Source organism: Crinia signifera, chromosome 1, assembly GCF_055691185.1.
Source record: "Crinia signifera chromosome 1, ASM5569118v1, whole genome shotgun sequence".
Classification (NCBI taxonomy): Eukaryota; Metazoa; Chordata; class Amphibia; order Anura; family Myobatrachidae; genus Crinia; species Crinia signifera.
In genome coordinates this window covers 113,832,041-113,852,811 of record NC_139217.1, presented here as the reverse complement: position 1 = coordinate 113,852,811, position 20,771 = coordinate 113,832,041, and the positions used below count along the sequence as shown (strand labels likewise).

General features: G+C 44.0%; 1 protein-coding gene across 4 annotated transcripts in view; it reads right to left on the bottom strand.

Annotated features, from left to right (window-relative positions):
- ARFIP1 (ARF interacting protein 1) overlaps positions 1-20,771 on the bottom strand; it is a 146,966-nt gene that overhangs the window by 50,764 nt on the left and 75,431 nt on the right. For 3 of the 4 annotated variants that reach the window (XM_083171750.1, XM_083171743.1, XM_083171757.1), the window contains 3 exons: positions 19,657-19,752; positions 17,707-17,822; positions 13,768-13,989 (listed from right to left, as the gene is read on the bottom strand). In XM_083171750.1, coding sequence (XP_083027876.1) covers positions 13,768-13,989; positions 17,707-17,822; positions 19,657-19,752 — 434 coding nt within the window. The remainder of the gene's footprint in view (positions 1-13,767; positions 13,990-17,706; positions 17,823-19,656; positions 19,753-20,771) is intronic. The other variant, XM_083171762.1, reaches the window with a different exon arrangement.

Sequence of the window (20,771 nt, the reverse complement as noted above, 5' to 3'; positions counted from 1 at the left end):
TCTGCATAAAATGGATGTGGATTGTCGAGACCCGTTCTGTCAATCTGCCTCTTCAATGCTGTCAGACAAGACAGCATTGAATAGGGGCCCACTGCTATTTCTCCCATCAGGAATAGCGGTGGGGATTGAATACCCCCCTTAGGGGGAATTTAATTAGCCATGACAACACACTGACTTAACACACCTAAAAGCACAATAATTCTGCTTAACAATATGCACACATGTTAATCATGAACTTGTGTGATAGTTCTTACTTGTTACAGGCGTTAAGTATAGGTGAAAATGGGGAAATCTGGCTACACCTCAAAAAAAAACCACAAAATAAATTTAGAACATCAGTATAGAAGTCTATTTTTGGTCATAAAATGTATTTGGGGTTCTTCAAATGTGTCAGATGGCTGCTATATGCCTTATTCTGCAACACTGAAAAAATTATAGAAATATATTTTGTGTACAAAATAAATACTCTAATTTAGGAGTACATAAACAGGGGTATACGTATATATTTGTTTCATTTTATGTCAAAAACTTTCACATGCAAGCCTAAAAACACATGTCCTACTCACGGAACACATCCGTATAGTCCCACACCTTGTTCTCCAACATTTCCTGCATATGCAGTTTTTCAGTCATAAAGGGGAGTGGGGGTTGGCAGTGGTTCTACTGAGAACTTTAAAAACAAATATTAAATTAAGTAAATTGTGTTTATATGTCATGCTTAGGTTCTGTTATGCAGAGGAGGACAGGATTCACTTCTGATTGTCTACATGTTTTATGATGGGAAGTCACAAGCACTAGTTTTTCCAATTATACTGACCAATTTGAATGTTAATTACTTCTAAACCACCAACCTGAGGAATCCCTGCAAGTGCCTCAGGTTAGTGGTTTAGGAGTTTTACCCCTGCAAGTGTCTCATGGCCCCCTGAGTGCTACGGGCACACAGTTTGGGAACCACTGGTACACAGGCTACAGTGCCTTAGGGTGGTCTATCAAACACCACTACAGCAATTCCCTCATTTCTTCAGACTTTGTAGAAACTAGAACTACAAGAGGATATAGATTGGATGTGTAAATTACATACTGGATTATATTTGTCTCTCTATAGGTAAGAATGTCTGAAGCTTTACAAGTACCTAGGAAACACTATACTTATCACAATCTGTTGTGTGCTCTTATTTCTCTAAATAATATAGAAGACAGCATTCATGTAGGTTACAAAAAAAAAAAAATCACGTCAAGCAATAAATAAACTTATATATATATGACCTAGAGCAGTGGTTCTCAATCTCAGTCCTTAGGACACCCCAAAAGTTCACATTTTCCAGGTGACCTTGCAAGTGCACAGGTGCACTCATTAACTGACACATTTTAAAGATCCATCAGGTGGGGGCTAATTACTTCACTTGTGAATCTGCGTGGAGACCTCGAAAACGTGAACTGTTGGGGAGTCCCGAGGACCGAGGTTGAAAACCACTGCCCTAGAGGGTCTTCAGTTTATGTTTAAATCCAGGATGAGACGCACCTATCTATTATCAGTATAATACATTGGATACATTCTGTTACAAAATAAAACATCCACTAAAACACCGAACAATCTCATAGAACAAAATAAAAACTGAATGCAAACTGGTTTAGCAGGCACATAATTCATGCGATTTAATTGCTATGAAGAAAAGTGCCAAATCTTATTGAAAAATTGGAAAGGCGATGCTACTGTATCAGCATTACTATGTAATTAAACTTCTGCAAACGTTGCCATCAATGTACAGTACAAAAAGTACAGTACAATGCAGCAACACAAACTGTTCTAGCCAATTATAACGTTACATAAGGAGGCTACTAGTGGAGCCAACAAAAGGAACTTACAAAGTGCATTATGTATAATACGCACAAATTGTAGCTGCAACTTCCTTCCAATAGATCCCCAAATTAAGATGAGATATACACCTATATGGTTAAACACATTCACTGTAAGGCTGAATTTCCACTCCAGGTGTTTTCAGGGGAAGAAGTCAGCACCCCAGCGGTCAGGAATCAGCGTTCAGTATACAGATACTGGCATCCGAAATGCTATCAAAAAAATGATGCCAGAACATAGATCAAGATTCCAATGCCGAAATATAGACAGACCGTATCCGGATCGGTAAGTTTGCAGGGATCGGTAGCAGACAGCAATGGATGGAGGTGGTGGTTAGGTCATAAGCACTAGAAGGGGCTACTGTTAGGCTGCAGGGCAGGGGTAGTGTGTTAGGTTTAAGTGGCAGGGCACAGAGTTAGGCACAATAAGGGATAGCTGGTGTCACGCTGTGCTACCTTGTGATTGCATCTGTGTTTGTGCATGTGTGGGAGCGAGAGAGAGAGATGAGGTTTCAATCAGTGGCACCAAATGGCAGTGTTTCAGAGACGCACAAAATGACACTAGACATACAGTGGATTCAGTATGGAATTCCGGTGGTCGGAATCCCGGCGTTCAAAATCCCGACAGCCAAAATCCCAACAAGAGGGGTGACGTGGATCGCCACCCCTTGCAGGCTCGCAGAGCTCGCCACGCAGCGGGGGCCCGGTGCCTCACTACGCTCGGCATGCTCATTTATTCTCCCTCTATGGGTGTAGTGAACACCCACAGAGGGAGAAAGTTTCGGGATTCCGGCGTAGGGATTTTGAACGCCGGGAAATTGACCGCATCCCCATACAGTATATATACTGTATATGATCGTTTCTAAAATGATTATAATCTAAAAATGCAATCATAATGCAAACAAAGGGCTACATTTACAAAGTTGGGCTTTAAATTAGATCAAATGAATGGGAACAGCTGCTAATTAACAGCGGATTCTATGCCAATAGCACAGTATTTACTAAATAATTTATTAACATTATGTATAGTCCGTTGTGCTTCACAAATGAGAACAAATGCTAATAAAACAAGACTAGGTAATATATGGCAAAAAGGTAAATGGGCCCTGTTTAAAAATGTACATTCTATAGGGAAAAGGGCGTTTCATACATGTTGGATGAGTGCAACATATCGCACATTCCAGACATTTTTGGTGTTCTATAAGATCCAGAACCACAGCAGTGTTGGACTGACGGAATTATGGTAATTGGGTAAGACTAGCTATTGGAGCCTAAGGGGTGGGTTCTAGAATGTATCACATTCTAGAACCCACCCCTTAGGCTCCAATAGCTAGTCTTACAAGGGCAGGAACAGATGTAAATGGACAAAATATATTCTGCAAAGCAATAAAACCTTAGTACTACATTTTATAAGTGTCTTGGTTTTTTAATTCTGCCATGCCAAGTTTTATATTGAGTGCAGTACCATCATCAGGTTTTATTGCTTTGCAGAATATATTTTGTCAATTTACATCTGTTCCTGCCCTTGTGAGTGAAGCATACAAAACGTTATAATCCATATTCCCCAAATTCTAGGGTTAATTTTTGTTGGAACAAATAAACCTACCAGGATATTGTTGGACTGTTTGAGAAACCCCACACAAGCACAGGGAGACTATACCAACTCCACACAGCTAGGGCCGTAGTGGAACTACTGCAATAATAAAGTTAGAGATAATAAGTGCATGAATTTCAGTTTTGGCAATGTCTTGTGTGAAATATGGGTGTATTCTGGATGTTAGAATGTGGGTGGACAACTCAGAATACAAAATGACACCTAATTAGCAAACTTGAGGGGTAAGCTTTATTGTGTTGTCAACATAAATAGAAATGTCAGGTTGGTATCTATTATTGACTGGTGGGAATATTAACTAGGTTGAAACACTGAGTGTGAAGTGGAGAGATGACAGTTAAGATGAAATGGCAGAAAAACATTCAGTATCTCAGGCCAATATGTATTGTGAAAGGTCTGGAGAAGATGGGTAAATCTGGTTAGCCTTCACCTACTGAAATCCAAAAGAGCTAATTGGCATCACAACAGAGGTGTTGCAGATGGAGAAAAGCAGAGGAATAAGTTGTTAGCCACATATACACACTAGAGCAGGGATGACCAACCAATCAGAAACAATGAGCTCAAAAACATATGTTATGGTAAGACAAAGAGCCAATACCATGCCAGGAAAAAAATGTGTGGCCTATCTCCTACAATGCCACACCCTATTTTAAAATGGGTTGCAGCCTAGCTGGCACAAGGCCATGCCCCATTGTTGTGTTCAAGAGGATGGGCTCTACCTGGGCAAATGATACTGAACATACACACTAAGCAATTTATAAAACCTATTGCTCAAAATGGGACAAAATTAACAATGTTCATCTAAGGCAGGGGTCTTCAACCCATGGCCCGCGGAGCTGATCTCAGTGGCCCCCTGCCCGCCGGCCCGCCATGCACAGGATTTTTTTTTTTTTAGTAAAAGAAAATGCTGCCGAGGGAGGCAGTGTAATGGAGTCCCCTTGGGTGCCGCCTACCCGATTTCCATTGGCTGCAGGCAGGGCAGAGGAGTAGATCCAGCGCGGCTGAGGGAGGAGGAGGCACGTCTGGTCACGAGCTGGGGAGTTGGGACCCAGCGAAGCTGCGGGAGGAGGAGACGCAGCTGGCGGGAGAAGGGGACCCGGCACTGGAACTGCAGGAGGAGGAGGCACAGCTGGCGGAGGGGACCCGGCGAAACTGCAGGAGGAGGCATGGATGGTGGAAGCAGGTGACCCGTCAAAGCTGCAGGATGAAGAGGTACATCTGGCGGGAGCAGGGGACCTGGCCAAGCTGCAGGCATTACTGGGGGCATTGTGTGTGGGGCATTACTGGGGGCATTGTGTGTGAGGGGCACTGCTGGGGCATTGTGTGTGAGGGGCACTGTGTGTGAGGGGCACTGCTGGGGCATTGTGTGAGGGGCACTGCTGGGGCATTGTGTGAGGGGCACTGCTGGAGCATTGTGTGAGGGGCACTGCTGGGGCATTGTGTGTGGGGCACTGCTGGAGCATTGTGTGAGGGGCACTGCTGGGGCATTGTGTGTGAGGGGCACTGCTGGGGAATTGTGTGTGAGGGGCACTGCTGGGGCATTGTGTGTGAGGGGCACTGCTGGTGCATTGTGTGTGAGGGGCACTGCTGGGGCATTGTGTGTGAGGGGCACTGCTGGGGCATTGTGTGTGAGGGCACTGCTGGGGCATTGTGTGAGGGGCACTGCTGGGGCATTGTGTGAGGGGCACTGCTGGGGCATTGTGTGAGGGGCACTGCTGGGGCATTAGGTGAGGGGCACTGCTGGGGCATCATATGTATAAGCAGGAGTTCTGCTGGCATTATGGTCTGTGGCATAATGGGCATCAGTGTGGGGCATAATGTGCAATGGGCATAATTTTGTGTGGATTTATGTGTAATGGGCATCACGGTGCGGCATAATGTGTAATGGGCATTATGGTGTATGACATAATGTACAACAGGTATTACGGTGTGTGGCATAATCTCTAATGGACACTATGGTGTGATGCACAATGTGTAATGGGCATTACGGATAAACAGTGTAACAGTGTATATTGATTTAAGTAGCCTTTCATTGTTTATGTTTGATCTGTGAGGCATACTATTTCACTGTGTGGGCCTTCATGTTTATATGTCATTGTGCAGCCTTCAGTCAACTTAAGCGTGTGAGGACAACGACCATTCCTGCGGTAACCAATGTCTGGTCATGCAGGTTGCAAAAGAGGTGTCAGGTAATTGTTTTCCTGCTAGTTCACACTCGTTATAATTAGACCACGCCCCTTATAATTAGGTCACACCCATTTTTGGGAGCACGCCTACGGCGCGTGCAATTTATTCAATATCAAATTATATATGGGGGGGGCACATATTTTACTGTTTGCACTGGAACCCAAATTGGCTGCTGATAACTATTAGGGTGTGTGTGGGGGGGGTTATGTGCTGAGTATGGGCGGCTGTGCCAACTATCTATGAAGGACTGTGCTGACGTTATAGGGGAGCTGTGATTCTATGGGGCTGTCCGAAATTCCGTAGGCGATTTTAGTGGCCCTCGGGCTTCACTGGATTTTTTTAGGTGGCCCACGCTGTCTTAAAGGTTGAAGACCCCTGATCTAAGGTGTATGGGGCTCCAGACTTGTGCTTTTAACCCCTTCCCGACATTTGACGTACATTTACGTCATGGTTGGGATGTACTTCCCGACGCATGGCATAAATGTACGTCATGCATTTAAAGTGTCCCTGACAGCAGACATCTTCCCTCATTGCACAGGGGGGGCAGCGATGCCCCCCCCCCATCGGCGATCGCTGCGATTGGCTGTTCAAATGTGAACAGCCAATTGCAGCGTTTTCTGTGTACCGGCGAATAACGGCGCTCGGTAACACAGGGATCGGTGGTGATTGGTGCTGTTAAGTACAGCACCAATCACCACCGGGTGTAAGGGGGTCACTGGTGGTCACCCCACCTCACCCCACCTGCCCCCAAGGCTGTGATTGGTCCGTCGGACCGATGGACCAATCACAGCCATTACACCTCAGAGAAAATAACGGAGACAGCCCTGCAGCCGCCATTCCGGTCAGAAACAGCGTGCAGAGCGGTCTCCGTGCCCATCTGTCCTCTTATACTGACCTGATCAGCGTTGGTGGTGTGGTGGCATCCGTGCTGCCTGCTGCTGGTGCTTCCCCGTCAGGTTGCACCAAAAGTTGCGCGCCTGCTGCCCCTCACTGCTAATTAGTGTTGCCTCACTGATCAGCTGTTTTTTTTAATTTTTTTTTTTTGGAGGGTGCTGTGGGGTCTTTTTTTAAAAAAATTTTTTACACCTGGGTGTCCTGTGGCCGCTGAGCGCTGATCAGTGACGTACATCACTGATCAGCATTTTTGGCACAGGGTTGATCTCATTTTTTTTTTGGGATCAAATTCCTGTTGCCTTTGACTGATCAGCAGTTGTTTTTTTTTTTTAGGGTGCTGTGGGGGGTTTTTTTATATTTTTTTTACACCCACGGTGATTTTGTGGGTGTCCTGTGGCCGCTGAGCGCTGATCAGTGACGGACGTTACTGACCAACATCTGTGCTCAATTTTTGGCGCAGGAGCTTTTTTTTTTTCTTTTAACCCCTTCAAGGTTGTACCAAAAGCTGCCTTGAAGCTGCTGCCCCTTAAGTGCACTTACACGTGTTAAAGCACTACATACACACTACATACCCCCCGTGTTGAAATAAAGTTTGTACCCCCCCTACACTATACACGTGTTGAAACACTACACTTACACAAACACAAAAATAATAAAAATGTCCCAATCATCCCAAAGACTGTTTTCTGCGGAGGAGGCATATGCCCTTATTGCCTCTGACACTGACACAGCCAGTGATGTAAGCGATGAATTTGCATTCGTCTTAAGCTCCTCTTCCTCCTCTAGTGATGAGGGACCCCCTCAAAGACGCCCCCGTATAGCAGCTGAGACCCCCCAACCCCCCCCAAATGATTGATCCCGTATGGACCCCACCACCAGACAATTTTGAGCCCCAGGTTCCTGAGTTTTTGGCCAACCCAGGAATCCAATTTGATACTACAGGCCTCAAAGAAATTGACTTTTTCAAAGTCTTTTTCTCTGATGATTTTATAAATTTAATGGTGGACCAAAGTAATTTATATGCCCAGCAGTTTATTGCTCAAAACCCCACGTCATCATTTGCTAGGTGGACCCCTGTAGATGCAGTAGAGACGATGACGTTTTGGGGTCTGGTGTTACATATGGGCATAGTTTACAAGCCAGAAATTAGACAATATTGGAGTACAGATGTTCTGTACAGCACCCCACTTCATCGTATGGCCATGACCCGGACTCGTTTTGAGACGATCCTTAAATTTTTGCATTACAACGATAATGCACAGTGCCCACCCAGAGATGATCCCACCTTTGACCGGCTATTCAAAGTAAGGCCGGTCATTGATCATTTCAGCGCCAAATTTGCTGAGATGTACATCCCCGAAAAATTCATTTGTGTAGACGAGTCACTTATACATTTTAAAGGAAGGGTTAAATTCCGCCAGTACCTTCCCAATAAGAGGGCAAGGTATGGCATAAAAATGTATAAGCTGTGCGAAAGTACCTCAGGGTACACCCACAGGTTTAGGGTATATGAAGGGAAGGACACAAGAATTGAACCGCCAGAATGCCCCCCCTCCCTCGTAGGTGTTAGTGGAAAGATTGTCTGGGATTTAGTGCACCCCTTCCTGGATAAGGGTTATCACCTCTATGTGGATAACTTTTACACCAGCATCCCCCTGTTTAAGGCCCTTGGTTCAAGAGGTACAGCAGCTTGCGGTACTGTGCGCAAGAACCAAAGAGGCCTCCCAAAAACGCACGTTGCCCAATTACTGAGAAAGGGTGAAAGCAGGGCACAATCCACCGAAAATATGTTGTTGGTCAAATATAAGGACAAGAGGGATGTCCTTATACTGACAACAATTCACGGAGACAGTACCACCTCCGTCCCTGTACGAGGTACCAGTACCCACACCCCGTAAAACCTATTTGTATCCTAGATTACAATAAGTACATGGGCGGAGTGGATCTTTCAGATCAGGTACTGAAGCCGTACAGTGCCCTGCGGAAAACAAAAATATGGTATAAGAAGCTGGCCGTGTATATCATCCAGATGGCACTGTATAACGCTTACGTACTATTCCGTTCTACCAGCCAGACGGGGACATTTATGCACTTTCAAGAGGAAGTCATAAAGGGCCTAATATTTGGGAACCAGCAGGCAGAGGGCCCCAGTACTTCTAGTACTGGCCCCCGTATTGTGTCAGGGCAGCATTTTCCTAACGAAATCCCCTCCACTGGAAAAAAGGCAGGACACAAAAAAGGTGCAAAGTTTGCTATAAAAAGGGAATAAGAAAGCAAACTATTTTCCACTGTGAAACTTGCCCCGACAAACCCGGCCTATGTATGAAGGAGTGTTTTAAAATATACCACACATCTATGGATTATTAGGTTCATCATTTCACCGTGCTTTGGGGGTCTTGCTAATGCGACATAGCACCCACCATTCATTCCACCAGAATCTGTGCTGCAAAATCCAAATATCACTCCTTCCCTTCTGAGTCCTGCCATGCACCCAAATGGTATTTTTTGGTCCTATATGAGGCATTGCCGTACTCGGGAGAAATTGCGGCACAGATTTTGGGGTGCTTTGTCTCCTTCATTCCTTGTGAAAATGAAAAATTTTGAGCCAGAACTGCATTTTTGTGTCAAAAAATGTAATTTTTCATTTTCACAGCCCAGTTGTACCAAAATTGGTGAAACCCCTGGGGGTTTGAAATGTACACTATACCCCTAGATGAATTCCCTGAGGGGTGTAATTTGCAAAATGGGGTCACTTGTGGGGGGGTTCCACTGTATTGGTGCTTCGGGGGTCTTGCTAATGCGACATAGCACCCACCATTCATTCCACCAGAATCTGTGCTGCAAAATCCAAATATCACTCCTTCCCTTCTGAGTCCTGCCATGCACCCAAATGGTATTTTTTGGTCACATATGAGGCATTGCCGTACTCAGGAGAAATTGCGGCACAGATTTTGGGGTGCTTTGTCTCCTTCATTCCTTGTGAAAATGAAAAATTTTGAGCCAGAACTGCATTTTTGTGTAAAAAAATGTAATTTTTCATTTTTACAGCCCAGTTGTACCAAAATTGGTGAAACCCCTGGGGGTTTGAAATGTACACTATACCCCTAGATGAATTCCCTGAGGGGTGTAGTTTGCAAAATGGGGTCACTTGTGGGGGGGTTCCTAACTTTTAGCATCTTATGGTGCCTAGAAACCTACATGGTGCCTAAAAAATAATCTCATAAAAAGGAGGCTCCAAAATCAAGTAGGTGCTCCTTCTATTATGAAGCCTGTGGTTTGGTCAACGTGCACACTAGGGCCACATATAGGATATTTATGAAAACAAAAGAATTGGGGGAATCAATTTTTAGTCACATTTCTCTAGTAAAGTCTACTGTGTTCCTTAGAAAAATGTATTAAAATTGAAAATCTGCAAAAAAAATGAAATTTTGAAATTTCACCTACACTTTGTTTTAATTCCTGTGAAACACCTAAAGGGTTAACAAACTTCCAAAATGCTGTTTTGAATACTGTGAGGGGTGCAGTTTTTGAAATGGCATCATTTATGGGGGTGTCTCACATACAAGTCCCTCAAAGTCACATCAGAACTGAACTGGTCCCTAAAAAAATCAGTGTTTGAAATTTACCACTAACTTAAAGTACAATGTGTCACGAGAAAACAATCTCAAAATCACTGGGATAAGTAAAAGCAATAAAAAAGTTATCCCCACATAAAGTGATACATGTCAGATTTGAAAAAAAGGGCTCTGTCAGGAAGGCAAAAACAGGCTGCGGCGGTAAGGGGTTAATGTCCTTAATATATAGTATTATTAAGTTAGGTTAAAACTTAAATTAGTTATTATAAAGCAGGTAATAAAATTCAGTTTAACTGAACTGTGATTGATCATGTTTTATTGAAACACATTTTTAGGAGGAAATGTACCAAGATGGGAGTTCTATTTCACATAGGATGTTGCTATGGGCAACCAATCAATCTCCTAAAAGGTGCTAAATAAATAAGTAGATTCTGATTGTTGCCCATAGCAACATCACATGTGAAATAAAACTCCCATCTTAGTATATTTCCTCCTTAGGGTTTATTTTTTTTTGTATATTTTTTCTTTTTCATATATAGATCTATATCTATAGAAATAGATTTATATATAGATATCTATCTATATAATATGGTCATATATATTTTGTGTGAATAAATTGATTGTATTCAGTGGATGTGGTTAATACAGGGTGATTATATAATTAAGCAGTTATTAGACTTACCTAGAATTCTTAGCACTTGTTGATAAGAATTCAGACGAAAAAAAAAAAAAAACAGCTGTAGATCAGTAAATCATAGTTTATGAGACTACACTGGGCCCCACATACCAGTGGGGTAGATGCTCCAATCTGCTAATAGCCACGATACACCATCCGAATGTGTCGATCAGCAAACTACCTTCTGATCGTAGAAATTAAGCATGTAAAAGCAAAGGTTCTGATCCCGCGATCGGGATTTTACACCTTTAGTATTCCTGATCTCAAGATGTGGCCATCTATCTACATTGTGCAAAATAGGAGGTAACTGAGATTTGCAGTGAGAGCCAGAGTTTGGGGTCCTGAGGAACGAGTTTGAGAATCAATGCTGTAAAGAAAATCCATATTGCAATCAGCCCAAAGCTGGTTGTTCCTGGAGTTCCTGCAATTTGTTTTCTGACACCAGTTCTGTAGCGATTCCAGCCATGTGTTGACTGGCTTAGGATTGGTTGGCACAATCCCACAGGAAGCCAATGCAGAATGCATTCCTTACTGTAGAGCAGGCATGTCCAAAACGATGGCCCTCTAGCTGTTGGGAAACTATGTCCCACGATGCCTTGTCAGTTTTTCTATTAGGAAATGCTAAATCTATGGCAAGGCTTGCTGGGATGTGTAGTTTCACAACAGCTGGAGGGGCATCGTTTGGACATGCCTGCTGTAGAGCATGTCCTCACATAATCAAAAGAAGAAATTAGCGCCACCTGTGGATCTTTAAAATGTGGTATTCAGTAATGAGTACACTTGTATACCTGCAGGATGACCTGGAAAACGTGAACTGTTGGGGGTCCTTGAGGGCAGACTTTGGGAACTGCTGCAGAGCCACCAGCCATGGCTGGAAAACCCATGGCTGGCTAATGTGTACCCAGCTTAACACTTATGAGGGAGGGGAGGGAGGGTTGTGGGTCTGTGCATCACATTTAGCACTCCTACCAGAGGCAGGTCATTTGTTTGTACAGAACTGCTGCCAGCTTGCTGCTTACTAGATTTGGAAAAACCTATACTTTTTATAAGGGGAAACGCTGAAGGTAGTTTCCATTCTGAAGAGCGTTTTCTCTGCCTTTTTTTGCGGCAGTTTTGATTTCAGCAAATTGTGGAGATGTACTATCGTCTGGAAATATCTGCAAACCCAACCAGACTGCAAAACCAAAATGAATAGTGTAAAAAATATACCAAGCTTAAAACAAAACCAAAACAGACAGTGAAATAGGGATTCTAAACAAGGTGACATTTACTCGTACTCTTGTCCATAGACTACACCCAGAATCAGGGCCGTTTCTAGAGGCGGACAAGCCGTGCAGCAGCCCGGGGCGCCGCACGGCTTGTCCGCCTCTGAAACAGCCAGGGCGCCCGGCAGTCTAACCCCCCGGCAGTCTAACCCCCCCGCCCGCAGCCGCAGCCGCAGCCGCTGCCGCTGTCTCCCCGGCCGCCCGACTCCACGCTGGAGAGGGGAGGGGAACGCATCGTGCGTTTCTCCGTCCCCTCGCCCACGTCACTGGGCTGCCGCTGTCAGCCAATAGGAGCTCGGGCGCGGGATAGGAGAGAAGCACGATGCGCTCCCCTCCCCTCTCCAAGTAAGTTTGTTACTGGGGGCATATGTTTGTGACACTGGGGGGCATATATCTGTGGCACGGGGGGCATATATCTGTGGCACTGGGGGCATATATCTGTGGCACTGGGGGCATATATCTGTGGCACTGGGGGCATATGTTTGTGACACTGGGGGCATATGTTTGTGACACTGGGGGGCATATATCTGTGGCACTGGGGGGCATATATCTGTGGCACTGGGGGCATATATCTGTGGCACTGGGGGCATATATCTGTGGCACTGGGGGCATATATCTGTGGCACTGGGGGCATATGTTTGTGACACTGGGGGGCATATATCTGTGGCACTGGGGGGCATATATCTGTGGCACTGGGGGCATATATCTGTGGCACTGGGGGCATATATCTGTGGCACTGGGGGCATATATCTGTGGCACTGTGGGGCATATGTGTGGCACTGTGGGGCATATGTGTGGCACTGTGGGGCATAATTGTGGCACTGTGGGGGCATATATTTGTGGCACTGGGGGCATATGTGTGGCACTGTGGGGGCATATATTTGTGGGACTGTGGGGGCATATATTTGTGTCACTGTGGGGGCATATATTTGTGTCACTGTGGGGGCATATGTGTGGCACTGTGGGGGCATATATGTGGCACTGTGGGGTATATATTTGTGGCGCTGTGGGGGCATATCTGGCACTGTGGGGGCATATTAGTAAACAGCATCGGTTGTGCGGCAGCGGCACATGGGGCATAATGTGTAATGGGCATTACGATGTGGGGAGTATTGTGTAATTGCCATCACAGTGTGTGGTCTAATGGGCATCTTGGTGTGCGGTGTAATGTGTAATTGTCATCACGGTGTGCGGCGTAATATGTAATCGTCATCACAGTGTACGGCGTAATGTGTAATTGGCATCACAGATAAATAGTGTATAATGATTTAAGTAGCCTGTCATTGTGAGGCGTACTAGGTCATTGTGTGGCCTTCAGCCAGCCAACTTAAGTGCGGGAGGACAATAACAATTCCTGCAGCAACCAATTTCTGGTCTTGCAGGTTGCAAAAGTGTGATATAAGGTAATTGTTTTCCTGCTAGACCACGCCTTACATTAAGCCACACCCCTTTTAATATCAAGCCACACCCCCTATTTCGGCGCGCGCCTTCGGCGCGCGAAATTACTATAATACCATGCTATGTATTGGGGGGGGGGGGGCGCATTTTTATTTCTTCGCCCTGGGAGCTAAATTGTCTAGAAACGGCCCTGCCCAGAATTAAGGGAGTGTAACAGACATTGTATAAAGAGGGAGCACTTTATATACACAAAGCATGTGAAATGGCTGGTTGAGAGTCCTGACAAACTGTGCTTATACTTACATGCAGCTCTAAAGATTTTAAACTGAGGTCTGCAAAAGCATCTCCCAGCTGCCTTTGTGTCTGCACCATCAGATAGAGCTGTGAGGAGAGCGTCTGGGCCAATTTCAATATATATTCGTATTTCCTTTTGTTGTCACGCAGGATTTCTATCTGTGCCTCGAGTTCCAGGTCTACCGTTCTTGAGCCACGTCCCAGCTTCTCAGAAATTATTTGTCGGGTACACTACATGGGGGACAGACAAAGAGTGTCAGTGTATTAGCGTAACAATGGCCATGTGATCATTCTGGGTTCCCTCATCACTTATAAAGTACACAATCACTAACCTTGTACATTTTAGAAGCTTACATTGTACATCAGATATTATGATGGTGTTTGTTTCATGATCTGAAATATTTTACAGTAGGTTTCATGCCACAGCGTGCGCAGCTAGAATAATGTTAGGTGGTTGCTATAGAAATCCCATTCAGGCCCCTAGAGGTTAGTCTGGGAACACAGCTGCTTGGTACATTGTACCACTTACTGTGATTATTGCAGCATCAATGTACATGTTCACTACAGCCAGTGATCTTGCTCAGACAATATAACAATATATTTATTTTCAGAGATAGTCCGACTTGAAACTTAGTTGATGCAAAAGTCCTATCCCATACCGCAATGAAAAAAATAACCATTCCAACATTTCCCTAATTCAGTTGTTTCCAAACTCAGTCTTCCAAGTACCATAACTGTCCAGATTTTAAGTATATCCATGGCTCAGCACAGATGGTAAATCAGATTGATCACGGTACTAATTAAGTCACCTGTGCAAAAGCAGGGATAGCTTTAAAACGGAACTGTTCGGATGCCTTGAGGAATGCGTTTGGCATCCACTGGATGAGTGAAAAATTGGGAGGATACTGTTGTTGTTGTTTGTTGTGGTACAGTATAACATAGGAGTCTTTGTCCAACTACAGTAAGTAATAAGCCCTGCCATTGAACACTCGAAATACGATCACTAGGTCGACACGGGTTAGATGACGTCAACAGGGACATTAGTTCAACACAAGCATTCGGTCAACATGAGGAAGGTCGGTATGGGGTGTCTTACTATTTCTGGAGCTGACATGTGCCGACAGGAGGTATTTCATGCCCTACCATCCACTAGGGTGCGGTGGGAGAATAAAAAAAGTGTGCCGAGCATAGAGAAGTACCGTGTATGAGCATGGCAAGCGCAGCGAGCCAGGTAAGGGGACACGGTGCACTTTTTTAGTGTCCATGTAAAAAAAAGAAAAAGAAAAGAAGAGTTGGAACCCCCCCATGTCAACCTAATGCTCGTGTCGACCTTCAGTCAAAGTTCCAGGTGACACTCAAATATTTACCAGCAAGCCATGAGGATTTCATTACTTTTCAGAATCTCTTGGTACAGAGCTGCTTGATCACTCCATTTCCTCTCATCCCGATTATTATATCAGTTCATTATTCAGCTGTATATGCTGCACTTATGTGTTACTTGCCAATAGAGCGACCAGGTGTATTATGTACATTACAATGTGTGCAGACCTAAAATAGGTTAAACTTTATGGACTAACATATTTTCCCACCACAACAACTATGTTATGCTGGGTACACACCAGGACGACTAGGGCCCGATCCCCACAATCTAGATCCAATTCCGATCAGATGGATGTAGATTGTGTGCTGATTGGGCCCTTTTCTGACCTGGTGTGGACCGATACCGATCCGATGCGCGGTCCCGTCGGTCGTTATTGAGATCCTACCTGATGCAGGTAGGATCTCAATGACGACCATACAGCCGGGTGCGGGTCGCCATCGGATCGGACCCGCTCACGGTGCACATCGTGAGCGGGTCGTGCCCCCCCGCGTCACCGTGAGCGGGTCGGACGAGACACTGACGACCCGCTCACGATGTGCATCGTGAGCGGGTCGTCCTGGTGTGTACCTCGCATCACTATGTAAATGGTAGCAATCAAAGCACATATAACAACCCAATCCCTAAGTAAAATTAGGCTGCAAATGCAATAGAAGCTGGTATTCGCTATACCCCCAAATACCAGCATATCACTTTTGGTCACCGATCTGGCAACACTGAATGTATGCAGAAATACAGGACAAGGAATGGGCGAACACACACACTTTAAAATGGCAATACTAAAGCAGCTGTTTTACTTGCTGGTTAGTAATTATAGGAAGATACACCTAAAGAAGAACACAGAGAAACACATGGTGTGCTCTCCAAGGATGCTACTAAGCCGATTAATGGGCCTGGAGGAATATAAAGAAACATGCCAAGAAGATAGCTGAATTTATGGAAATCTCATGTTACATAAGATCAAAAAAACTGCAATAAACATGTGACACACTGAATTAGATGGCTGTCTCGGAAATGTTTTATGGCTCTGCAGGAACAGCAACCTGAAGCTCGCCAGCTGCTGTGGAACTTCATGTTGCAACATGAACTCCTGGACTTGCAGTTCCAAAACACACCTGGAGTCACAGGCTGTCCTGGTCTAAAACATTGGGATACTCAGGAGATTTTTAAACCAGGTTTTAACATTTTTATTTTCATTCGCCAATTTCCAAATGGCAAAAATCAATCTATTCGTTAAAAATGTAACTCAGCATTTACAAAGTGTATTCAAAAGCCATTCGATAGTGGCTGACATGTCTGTACCAAAAACCTGATTCAGTACATTACAGAATATAACACCCTGCATTAAGAAGACTTCAAACCTGGCCTGGCTTGTTAGGACTAGAAAAGCTACATCAAACCATTGTTGCTTTAAAGATTGAAAAGGGTTCTCGAGGTGAAGAAAAATCAGCACTGACCACGCCATCCTCTTCCGTCTCACACATCAACAGGTTGGATCAGAGGGAAGGTAGTAATTTAATCTTGCCTCTGTCAGAATCCTTTTGTTACTAATTAGATGTCGTGGATGTATAGTCTGCTCCACGGGAGAAAAGGACAGCGAACAGCTTGTTACAGTCACACTGGGAAGCCACCCACTGACTTACCTCTGCAGTCTCACTCATTAATTCAGTAAGTTATGCCAGCTTTGGCCTTACAGGTTATTGTTACCCTGTTAGGAAGCAACACTCTAAGATGAATACCTGCAATCCTAAATGTAATCTGCCTGCAAAGGCAATAGTACATTTAACAAAAGCTAATCGGTAGCTATGAATTAAACCACCTACACACTAGCCAATCCCCAACGATGCAGATATTGGCAGATTGCTGATGGAGGGGGGGGGCATCGGCAATAAGGTGCGGGAGAGCAAAGGCCTTACCGCATCATGGCCTTCATTTACGAGGACCTCCCACGCCTGTACATGCAGGATGAGAGGGGGGTCCATTGACGATCGATCCGCGGGAGCGTGCATCGCTAACGATATTGACTGTACATATGATATTGTGCACAATAAACCAACAACGCTAAACTGTCACGTGCTATCACAAGTGTATTATTAGCAATATGGTTTTTCACTTTTCAGAAATTAAAATTACTGTTACTCTAGGGTTGCTGTTATTCTAATACAACCACTGGGATAATGGAAACTAACCTTCCATTGGAAATGATTCCATTATATCACAATATAAAAATGGTATTCAGTGCGCTCTTATGTCTGATCGCCCCTCCTCACAGACAATACAAGCATCTTTGGAATCAGGTGACTGCACCTGGTGTTGTTCGAAGATTTTATCAGGACACAGTAAACTGCAGCTTAAAGCTTGACACACAGAATGGTCTGTAACTGAAATTAGCAGCAGAACAACGTACAAGTTCCTCTACAGCTCTCAGCCTCAGGCAAATCTATTAAAATTCTTATTAGATTCTCATTACATTTTTGACTAGTCTACAAATTACAACTGTAATCTATTGGGCGAAATCCAAAATGGTACCAAAATATAATCTAGGTTTTACTGAAACATACAGTACGCACCTTGTAAGTATTTAAACTCCATCTTCGAACAAGTTCTAATTTTTCAATAGCTGTATTTCTTGGTTCTTCAGAGAGGACAACAGGGCCACTTCTCTGCTGTGCCCTCTGACCTTCAGCTACAGAATCAAAAGAGAGGTAAAGTTATTTATGAATATACTACAACCACCATCATCAGCCTCATGTTGTATGTACTGCAGACAGAGCTAGAGGATGACCGACCGCACTACGCAAAAAGCAACAGAATACACTGAGGTTTATACAACATATTTACTCTAATTTATAGTGTGCTGCGAATTCATAAGAGCATGACATTTAAACTATATCAAACTATATGTAACAGTCATCAATTAATGAAATACAATAAAGTACGTACAGGATAAGCATATTAATTTCTGAAGCGATATTCTGAAAAACAACATCACCCCACAGGAATGAGAGCAAAATAAAAGAGCTGTAAAATGACATGATGTTAAAAAAAGATAAAATATTCTAAAAACACTTTAGCATCTTAAACAGAACATATCTATTAACACATCACTTATGACTTATCACAGTAGTAACCAAAAACTCAAAATACTGCAAACTAATGCTACTTAGGTATCATACAAATATTAGATCCAGGAAAACCTTAAAAATCAGTATAGGTTGAGTATCCCTTATCCTTTTTTTTTTTTTTTTACTGGGGAAATGATATGTAAATGGCACTAAATATATGTGTAAGAAAATGATTGCTTGGCATTCAAATTCAATGCCTTGTTTTAAAACCTTGTTTCATACACAAATAAAATATATTTGTGCGGATTTCATGTGTTTATACAACATAAACGCTAGATACCTTAGGATACCTCATTGAAACATAAAAATATTCTGAAATACGGAATAATCCGTTATCCAAAATGCTTTGGGGCTAATTTACATGCAACAGCATATTCACTACTGCACAATTGTGAAATTAGTTATTACAGTACCTCTGTCACTTGAGGCCCATACACACTGGGCAACTTTGAGCTGAAAGCAGCCCAGTTTGTACGTGGGAACAAATTAGCGTGGAGGGCTGCATTCCCCAATCATCGCCTGAGACTGCCGTTCATCTGATGGTATTTCCTATGCTATCATTACTGCTATGAAGAGTCATCCACCCCTGGGGAAAAATCGCTCAGAAGGGAGAAAATCGCTCAGTTTCCATGCAATGAGCAATTTTCAGCCCAGCGATTTTCCCCATCATCGTTGTCCATACATTGCTCAGTGCGTATGGACTTTTCTAAATGATTACAACAGAAACCTCACATTCAAGTGAAGTGCAGCGAGGACTCAAAGGATAGTTCAAAAGCAGTCTTGTTTTTTTACCAACAATTACCATTACGATCTCACCTACCTGTCCAGGTATGGTGTTGATCTGTGTTTTATAATGAAGGTATTACTATTGAATGATAGAAAATAGCAATAACTCACGGGGAAAAAGGCCCTCTCTTTGAAAATGGGAGAGGTTAGAAAAAAATAAATTGTTATTTAATATGGGTTTATAATTTAGCCCCATTGAACATTTTTTTCAAAGGGATTACAGAGGTTTACTGTAAATCACAAGAAAGGGCCAAAAGCTCTTTAATTTATACAGTAGTAATCTCAATCATATATTATGAATTAGTTCAATGTCAGAGCCAGATTAATAGTAAAAGCTTGCATTGTGATGATCAATACTCAGACTGATCCCATTCTAAATGAAATAACGCTCCTTCAATGACTGCACAGAATTCAAAGATAGGGTGATGTTGTTTTACGTTTGCAGAGAGTTGAAGAGTTTTCTTGAGTTAATTGGCATGTGATTACATATCAGCAGGGCAGAACACAGCATACAATTATGAATCAGCGAGAATCAGGATGTGTTAAAGGAACATGGAGAGGTTAGTGCAGCAGCAGCAGCTTCTAGGGAGAATCCGGCATCGGCAATACCTGATGGAACAATTACATCATCTCCTTGTCCAGCCAATCTGCTAGCTGCTGTGCTGCTTGGGGAAATTACTGGAGACCTGGGTGTGGATAGGGAACCTAAGAAGAGTACACATCGCATGGAAATTAAAAGATGAATAAACACATTTATAAAACATAAATGAAAGCGGTTAGCCCATACTATTTGTAAAAAAAAAAGAAAATGATCTTTATTCAGAGGTGGACAGCACGGATGGTGTAATGGTTAGCATTACTGCCTCACAGCAGGTCATGGATTCAATTTCCACCATTTGCCTTACATTTATGGGTTTCCTCCAGGTATGGTGTGTGTGGGGATGGGGAATCAGATTGGTTGATTTGATAAAACTGGATTTTTATAAAAATGATCACGTAAACAAATAAACCAAGTAAAAATAAAATAAAAAAGTAATTTTTAATATAATGAATACCCCTTTTACACCAAAAACCCTGGTCGGACCCTGGTCTTTGAACACGGGTGTTTCCAGGGTCGGACCCTGCTTCCTACCCCATTTACACAGCAATTCGACCTGGGTCTGCACAATTTACACTGGACCTGGGTCAGCCCTGCCTTGTCATTACAAATGGCCTGCAGCAGCACCACATCACCTCCCCCGCACATCATCACCCCCCCCCCTGCACATCACCCCTTAGCAGCAGCACCCCCCCCTTTAGCATCAAACCCCCCCCCCTGCACAGCATCACCCCCCTGAAGCAGCATCAAATCACACATACCCCTAAAGCAGCATCACCCCCCTGCCCATTATCACCCCCCTGCAGCATCAAATCACCCCCCCCCCCCACACATCATTACCCCAACCCAGTGCGAGGTCCAGCCTCCAGGCAGCGGGGTCCATCAGTGCAAGGCAGGCGGGGGGCGAGCTGTCAGGCTGCTGAGGGGATGCTCGCTGCTGCTGTAACTCCCCCCTGCAGCCGTTGGGTCAGGAGTGGAGGCAGCGGGAATAAGCAGTGCAGTTGGGCAGGGGACATCATCACCTGTAGCATCATATCATCAGCCCCCCCCCCCCCCCAGCGCGGGGTCTGGCCTTCAGTGTATGCGAAGTAACCCGCGGGGTCCCTGCGGCGGATGGGAACTAGTA